The sequence below is a fragment of the Nicotiana tomentosiformis genome, chromosome 6 (genome assembly GCF_000390325.3).
Source record: "Nicotiana tomentosiformis chromosome 6, ASM39032v3, whole genome shotgun sequence".
In the NCBI taxonomy this organism is placed as follows: domain Eukaryota; kingdom Viridiplantae; phylum Streptophyta; class Magnoliopsida; order Solanales; family Solanaceae; genus Nicotiana; species Nicotiana tomentosiformis.
In genome coordinates this window covers 129345149-129354280 of record NC_090817.1, presented here as the reverse complement: position 1 = coordinate 129354280, position 9132 = coordinate 129345149, and the positions used below count along the sequence as shown (strand labels likewise).

The window sequence follows — 9132 nt, the reverse complement described above, 5'->3', positions numbered from 1 at the left end:
TTAATGCTAAAGAGAGGAGCTATATTACAACATTATGTTGACTTTAATTAAAAGTATCAAAACATTTGAAGGTAGAAGTCTTTCTTACATAATTATACATGAACCATGAAAGTAACTCACAGAAAAGATCCCAAACTAAACAAACATGGTTAAAAGTGGGGTCTTTATCTTTTCCTTAAACTAAGTAAACTTAACAGAATGCAATTTCAATCACATATATAAAGAAGAAAATGATAATTTAACTAATTTTTAACAGATTTATATGATGATAACACTAATATAATATTCATCTTGAAATAAAATCAGATCTAACATGTTCCATCAACCAAATCGGGATTAAATCCTTCTTATTATTATCAAAAATCTGCAGTATAAGAATTTAAAATTTACCTGGTTTGTAGAATAATAAAATACAGTAGTGCAGCAACAAAAAATTCAGCAGCAAATACAGTAGAAATAACAGCAACTGAAGTGTTAAGATAACCCAGAAAACTCAACAAAGATGCTTGAAACTGATAGCTATCAACTTCACAAATTGCCTAAGGGATCTTTCTAGTTTTCTCAAAGTTTTTACACTCAAATAATACTCACAAAGCTCTGAAATTTCAGCTTGCTATATGTATTAAGCTGCTGATCTTTTCTCAAAGATATGTATCTTTAAGCAACTCTCCAAGATGTGTGTGTGTCCCTTTTATAGGAGAAGAGAAGCCCTTTAAATAGGCAAATAAATCAGATTTTTTGGTTAGATTTTGGTTCACTAAAAGTCTGTCAAAAAGACTGACTTTGTGTGCTAAACACTGTTCAAAAGCTATCAAAAAGTATTGTATTTGTCACCACACAATGACTTTTGAGTTTTGTACTCCAAAGTCTTTGCATAGTAAAAACAACCAAACTTGTACTATTCTTTCTTTAATTTTAGCTTTTATCAACACAAAATTCAAATACTCAAATACAATAAAAACAAATTCACTAAGCACTTTAAACTTTTATCATAAACTATCATGACTAAGCGAATAGCTATTTCAAAACTAATGAATAACTAATTATCAGTGATTAATAACTATGAACGGCTAAGCTAACATAGATTAAACACAACTAATAATAAAATATAAATAATATAAATAATAATAATAAAAATAAATAAATAAATAAATTATAAATTATGCTAGATATAAACTAAATACAATACAATTAGAAAAAACTAAATACAATACAATTAGAAAAAATAGACAAAGGAAACGAGAATAGGGGTATACCAAACGAGGGCGTTCGGGGTGGTCGCCGAAATTTGGCCGGATTTTTAGTTGCCGGATTTTCGGGATGGAATTGACATCAATAGGTAAGTCTTGATGAGCTATATCCGTTGATGTAGGTATTCTGGAGTGGTAGTGGCCGGAACTTCAAGATTTGGGCCAAAAAAGTGGCGGCTAAAATTTCCTAGATCTAAAATTCAAGGAGTTTGAAGGGGTTTTGAAGTATTTGATTTCGAGATATGGAAAGAGGAGATTGTGTATATTACATGGTGTGAATTTGGGGGTATTTGGAGGTGGGCCGCCGCCGGCGGGCGGCAGTGGAGGTGGGGGCGGATATGGGAGAGAGAAGAGAGAGAGATAGAGAAAAGAGAGGAGGAAGAAAAGAATTATGGGGGAAATGATGGCAGTTTTCAGATTGTTGAGGCTTTAAATACCTCTTGAGAGATCAAATATGGACCATTAGATCAAGGGATGATCAATGAGTGAGATTTGATCTTGGGTCACTTAATGAAACGATGTAGTTCTGAGGCAAAACTACGTAGTTTCAGACCCTTTCAAGGGCAACCCCTTATCTTGCACTTTTGGCCACTTTCTCTTTCAAATTTAGCCCAATTTCTTCCTTAATCCTACTTATTAAACTAAATTTATACAAACAAATAAATTAATTAAGTAACTTATTAAAATGATCAATTAACTAGATTAATTCACCAATTGAATAGTTAGTTAATTCCTAAAATGCACAAATGAAGAAAGAACTATTTTTGGTATTTTTATGATAGGAAATATGCAATCAAAGACACAAAAATTAAAAAAATAATTAAATTAACAAAACACTAATAATTTTAGGAGGTGTTAAAATAGTGCAAAAATTAGGTAATCACAATATATATATATATATATATATATATATATATATATATATATATATATATATATAAAAAAGAGGGCATGTGGCTTCTTTTATAAATCAGAAAATGTTTTTATCTAATTTCTCATTTTTTTTTTTTGTCTTTTCCCTCTTAATTTAACATGATACTCAATTATTAAATTCAAATAATTAAGGCTTAATAGCAACTCTAAGTCGAAAAGGCACCGCGTTTCAAGTTTCTCCGCAAATCACCCGCAACCAAAGAGAAAATACATCGTTTCAACAACATCTCTCAAAATGAGCCCCTTCAAATAAAAAAGACTTCATTTTTTCGACTCCAGCGGTACCCAAGGCTGTGAAGAAACCAATAGACTAGAGTTAATCAACAAACTACAAGAAATCTTCAAGTTCTTAATTGTCTTGATTGATATTTTTATACGTGGTTTTAGAACGATGACACTTTGATACGAATTATGATTAGTGTGATATTATTTTTTCTATTTTTTTGGTTTTGGTTCTTTAATTTTGTTATTCGTGTTTTTTTTTGTGGGGGGGGGGGGGGGGGGGGAGCCAATAGTTTATCCTTTTATTGTTTGTGATTTAAAGCTTTATTGAACATCTATTATATTTCTTCTCCGGATTTTTAAGTGCACGGTGTTATTAGTTCCTAAAATTTATTTCATTCGTCAACTTTGTCGGTTGGAATCATTCTTGTAGTTGATTTATGATGTTTTGTACTTCAATACCACACAAGAGGGGTGGTTTGTGTGGCGTCCAATTTTTTATGTACACAGATTATAGAAGGACCTAGTTCTTCTATGTGTTCTTTATATTACTGTAGCTGTATAATAAATGCGCAAAGTAAAGAATACAAGTATTTTTATATGAAAAACACTTGGCTCAAAAGATGAAAAAACTACGACCTACTGCTCAGTAGGATTTTTTCCAACACTTAACTAAATCACTGAGCCAAAAGCAGCATTTACAAAACTCTTTATAAACCTAAGGATTACCTCTAACCCTTTGTGGCTTAACCATCTTGTCCTTCTCTGCATCAGATTTTTCTTTTTCTTCACTCTCTTCTTCCTCCAATACTTTCGCTTTTCTAGACTTCAAGGTAGACATGGTTCTTTTTACCAAGGTAGAAGGTTCTGCTGACTTTGTTTTCGAAGGAGACTTCTTTTTGGAAGTCTTGATTTTCTTTGCTTTTGGAGTCACAACCTCCACCTCTTCTGCCTCATCTTCATAATGAAGGAACAAATCCATCTCCTCAATTTCAACTGCCTCAGCAGGCTCAACCACCTTCTTCTTTCCCTTTTCAGCAACTTTTCTTTTACTTTTGTTCAAGGCCTTCTCAAGTTAAGCCTCACTCTACTTATTCTGACTCCTTGTAGCTCTTCCTCTTGTGATAGGGGTCTCTACATGGATAGAAGGGGCAACCTTTCTCTTCTTGTTTGCCCTAGCAATTCCATGGATTTTAACTCTTGAACTCTTCTTCCTTTATGGATTATAGCTGTCAGACACATGTTTCAAAAGATCTTCGAGGGGTTCCTATACTCATAGAATAGGTTCTTAACCATTCTTCCCCAATCTAACAACCCCTCAGCAACTTCTACAGACCCACTTTCCACTTTTTCTCTCAAACTTTCTTCTTCTCCAGCATATTCCTTACTCCATACTACCATAACTCATGTTTCTTCACTCAATTACCTGACTTGCCTTCAATTACTCATTGATTTTCTTGATTTGTTCTCCTCCAGGCTACTTTGCGAGCAAGAATCTTGAATCTTCCTTTCTTAGAGATAGGTATGGTTGATGGTGTGTTTGAAGGAGTGGGTGTGGATTCTTTGTGTGGTGATGAAGTATTTTCAGAAGTGTTAGCCATTGATGGTTAGAGGATGAGAGAAGATGATTATGCGTGTTTAGAAGATGAGAGAAGATAGAGAGAATTGTTTTGTTGTTGTAAATTAGAAGTGAAGAAACGACTAAGGCCAAATCAATTTAAAGAGGGATAATTTGATTGGGTAACAACAAATTTTTGAGAAGCTCAGGAGTCTAATCAAACTGGGAATCAGTTTGAAAAGACGTTGAGGACTCTCCCTAGAATCTAGGCACTTATTGCATTTTGGGACTCTCTTTGAGTGAAATATGTTCATTTTGTAACGGATAAGCTCAAGGAAGGTTAGGATTAAATGGGACTATCCTTTTGATCATAATTCAAATATAATTATTTCAAAATATGCATAATGGAGAGTACGTACCAAATAATCTTGATGAACCAGGTTCTTAACTGAGAAATCTCTTGTGTAAGTTTGAATTTTCCAAGAGAATAAAGATAATATCATTAGAGATTAATGAGATATTTTAGCACATGACACAAGAGTATACTAGTGAAAGTATGAGACTGAGCAAAATCTAATCTAATTATGTACAAAATTAAGAGATTTTCTAACCAATTTGAATTAGAACTGGTTCCTTTGAAGTGATCTTAATCATCCCTATTCTAATTGTTCCTTTCAAAGTGATCTTTACTTAGAGCTTTTGAGAAGATGTCAATTATTTGCTTGTCAGTAGCACAAAATTCCACAGTGATCAAACCCTTTTCATAGTTGTCCCTCAAAACGTGATGCCTAACATCTATGTACTTAGTTTTTTGTGATGAACCGGGTTCTTGGTCATACTAATTGCACTAGTGTTATCACAAAAGATAGGGACACAACCTACATTAATTACAAAGTCCAATAATTGTTATTTGGTCCACAACAATTGAGCACAACATAAGGCAGTAACAACATACTCAACTTTAGTAGTAGATAAGGCCACATAATTTTGCTTTTTCGTCGCCCAAGACACAAGACATGAGCCAAAGAAGTGTGCCATACCTGAGGTACTCTTTCTATCCACAAGAAAACCTACATAATCAGTATCAACATATCCTACTAAGTTGAAATTACTATCTTTTGGATACCATAGAAAAAGGCCAGTTGTGCCTTTTAGGTATCTCAAAATCCTCTTGACAGTAGCCTAGTGAGACTCATTTGAATTTGCCTGAAATCTAGCACAAAGGCCTACACTGAAAATAATGTCAGGTCTGCTAGCAGTGAGATATAACAAAGAGCCAATCATTCCCCTATACAACTTCTGATCAACAGATGAACTATGTTCATCTGCATCCAATTTTGTGGTTGTTGCTATATGAGTGTCAATTTCTTTGGAATCTTCAATTTTAAACCTTTTAAGAAACTCTTTTACATACTTCTGCTGATGGATCATAGTTCCATTTGAATTTTATTTAATTTGTAAGCCTAAAAAGAAATTAAGCTCACCCATCATACTCATTTCAAATTCACTCCCCATTAGTTTAGCAAATTCTTTACTTAACTTATCAGTAGCTATTCCAAAGATTATATCATCAGCATATATCTAAACTACCAAGAGATCTTTACCTTTTTATTTCAAGAATAAAATATTGTCAATTTTACCTCTCTTGTAGAAATGCTCAAGCAAGAATTTTGATAATCTCTCTTACCATGCTCTTGGAGCCTGCTTGAGCCCATAAAGTACCTTGTCAAGCTTGTTATAACGATACGGCCGACCGTTTTGAATACTACAGCCCCATTCTCCTAATTTACTAATCAATTCGTGCTTTACAGTTGTTATGTGACTTTCCGGGGTAATTGGTTCGGGTCTGGTGAGGTTTTGGAATGAACTGGAACACTAAGTTCTAAAGTTTAAAGCTTAAGTTAAAATAGTTATCCGGATGTTGACTTATATACAAACGACCCTGGAATAGAGTTTTGATGATTCCAATAGCTTTGTATGGTGATGTTGGACTTAGGAGCGTACCCGAAAAATTATTTGGAGCCCGTAGCTAAATTAGGCTTGAAATGGCAAAAATAGAAAGTTTAGGTTTGAAAGTTTGATCGGGGAGTTGACTTTTTGATATCGGGGTCAGAATCCAGTTCTAAAATTTTTTATAGGTCCATTATGTCATTTATGACTTGTGTACAAAATTTGAGGTCAATCGGACTTGATTTGATAGGTTTCGACATCAAATGTAGAAGTTAGAATTTCTTAGTTTCATTAAGCTTGAATTGAGGTATGACTCATATTTTAACATTGTTTGATATGATTTAGAGGTTCGAATAAGTCCGTATGATGTTTTAGAACTTGTTGGCGTATTTGGTTGAGGTCCAGGTGGCCTCGGGTGAGTTTCGGATGGTTAACGGATTGAATGTTAGACTCTAAACTTTGCTGGAATTTTTCCGATGCACTATCTGGTGTCCTTCATCGTGTACACGAGAGGGGTCTCGCGTTTGCGAAGGGGAACTGGAAGCAGGCAAGATTTGGTCTTCGTGTTCGCGAAGGGTAAGCCGCGTTTGCAAAGGGTTGGGCAGGTTGTGCATCGCGAATGCGGGAGGGTGGTCGCGTTCACGAAGAAGAGAGAGAGCGGGAGGGGGGACCTAACGTGTTGGCCTATGCGTTCGCGAAGGCTTGGGATTTTTGATCATCGCGATCGCGAGAGGAACCTCGCATTCGCTAAGAAGAAATTCAGGTCAACAAAATTTTGTACTTCGCGAACGCGAGGCAGTGGCCGCGTTCGCGAAGAAGAGGAGCCTGGACAGAAAGTTTAAGTTCTGATTTTCCATTTTACCGATTTGGAGCTCAGGGATAGGCGATATTTGGGAGATTTTCAAGGAAAACAACGGGGTAAGTGTTCTTAACTCAATTTTGGTCAAATTACCCGAATTTATGGTTGTTTTAAATATTTAATTGGTGATTTAAGTTGGAAAATTTTGGAAATCCTCTTGGTTAAATTTGAAGATTTGAGGGTCGAGTTGATGTCGGAATTTGGTAAAATTGGTATGGTTAGAATCGTGATTAAATGGGCATTCATATGTTTTAACTTTTGTCGGGTTCCGAGATATGAGCCCACGGGCGATTTTTGAGTGCAATTTCGGATTTTTTTGGCTAAATTAGTATTTTCATATGGAATTAATTCCTATAATTGGTATTGACTGAATCAAATTATTTGTGACTAGATTCGAGGCGTTTGGAGACCGATTCACGAGGCAAAGGTATAGAAGAATAGAGAATTACACGGTTGGAGATAAGTAACACTTCTAAACTTGGTTCTGAGGGTATGCACCCCGATTATACGTGTTATGTGATTTGTTTGGAGGTGACGCACATGCTAGTTGACAGGCGTGTAGGCGTGCACCATAGAAATTGAGACTTAAATAAATTTTGTGGAGTTGTATAATTAGAGAATCATGTCATTATCCGCATATCCTCCATGTGTTAGAGGAAATTGAGTTGAGACTCATGTTAATGATCATGTTTAGGCTACGCGCCGATATTTTGGGACCCACAGAGGTTGTATTACTGTTGAGTTATTTGTTTAAATTATAATTTTGTACTCAGTCACATCTATCATTTGCATATCATATCTCAGTCTCTGTTGTCATTCATTGATACATCATATCATCATGTCAGGTTGATTTTCATGTCATTGAGAGCCCAAAAGACTGGAGATTTTGAGTGATATTTATGGGATCGGGCTGTACGGCGCAACATATTTTATTTATTTATGCATGGATCTGACTATTATAGCGCTTGGGCTGAAGGAAACCTTCTGGAGTCTGGCGCGATTAATTATATATTGAGGGATGGATCTTCCTTGGGCATGGATCTTGCCCGAAGCATTTATATTGAGGGATGGATCTTCCATGGGCATGGATCTTGCCCTAAGTATTTATATTGCGGAGTGGATCTTCCATGGACATGGATCTTGTCCGAATCATTTATATATAGGATGGATCTTCCCTGGATTGGATTGGGCTTATACAGTACTGAGTGACTGACTTCGGTTGATGTGTGTATGTGTGTGTGTATGTGTGTGTATATAAATATGTATGGGATGGATCTTCATTGGGCTAGATTGGCCATATACAGTACTGGGTGATTGAGTATTCTGAGAGTGTGAGTACACGAGGTTTCCATTGTAGTACATCACATACAATATATATTTTGGCATGTGGATATAGAGATGTCATATTCCTCATATCATGCAGATTTTATCTATTTTTCCTGTACTAAGTTTAACTGTTGAACTGGAAAGCATGCCTACATTTATGTACTAGACTGTACCTGTTGAGCTCGTCACTACTTTCAGCCCAGAGGTTAGTCTTATTTCTTATTGAGTTGGTTGTACTCATACTATATTCTGCACCTCGTTTGCAGATCCAAGCACTTCCAGATATGGCGGTTGCCAGATTTGAGGACTTATATGTTGGAGACTATCAAGGTAGCTGCTTAGCATTCGCAGACCTTGACTCTCTTTTCTTTTAATTATTGTACTGTTCTATATTTTCAGACAATGTTCTTATCAGTCAGACGTTGTTATTGTTTAGATGCTCATTTACTCAGTGACACCGGGTTTTGGGAATGTTTTATATCAGTATTTGTGAGATTTTTATATTGAATTTAAATATTATATTTTCAAAATTAAAAGAAATTGTGGTTTATGGAGGTTGTCGGCTTGCCTAGTATTGAGATAGGCGCCATCAAGACATGCGAATTTTGGGTTGTGACACTTGTACACATGATCAAGACATTCCTTGCTTTCAAAGCCCGGAGGTTTCTTGACAAACACTTCCTCCTTTAAATAGCCATTGAGGATGGCACTCTTGACATCCATTTGATGTAGAGTGAATTCCATATAAGAAACAAAGGCTATAAGGAGTCTAATTGCTTCCAATCTTGCAACTGGAGCAAAAGTCTCATCATAGTCTATGCCCTTCTCTTGACTATTGTTACAACTAAATTTTGTTCCTGAAAAATAATAATCAAGACAAGAAATATAGCGAAAAATATTATATTCAATTTCAAGTGATGGGGTTACAATCTCTAGAATATCTCGAATCTAAAGAGATATGGTCCTCTGATTCTTCTCCTCACGAATGATGGTTCAAGAGCTTGAGAGCTTGATCTTGAACTTGACAGATTTTA

The 9132-nt window shown here is 35.4% G+C and overlaps 1 protein-coding gene across 1 annotated transcript; it reads right to left on the bottom strand.

Moving 5' to 3' along the window:
• Window positions 1-3123: 3123 nt before the first annotated feature.
• Window positions 3124-3806, bottom strand: LOC138894764 (protein pxr1-like). The gene is made up of 2 exons (XM_070179490.1): window positions 3699-3806; window positions 3124-3471 (listed from the first exon to the last, which is right to left on the bottom strand). Exons 1-2 carry the CDS (start codon window positions 3804-3806, stop codon window positions 3124-3126), a joined length of 456 nt encoding a protein of 151 aa, XP_070035591.1.
• Between the last annotated feature and the right edge of the window lie 5326 nt (window positions 3807-9132).

Coding starts and splice junctions, on each gene's coding strand:
- LOC138894764 (XM_070179490.1), bottom strand. CDS start 3,806: ATGGTAGTATGGAGTAAGGAATATGCTGGAGAAGAAGAAAGTTTGAGA. Junction 3,472..3,698: donor TGTTAGATTGGGGAAGAATG/GTTAAGAACCTA, acceptor TAACTTGAGAAG/GCCTTGAACAAAAGTAAAAG.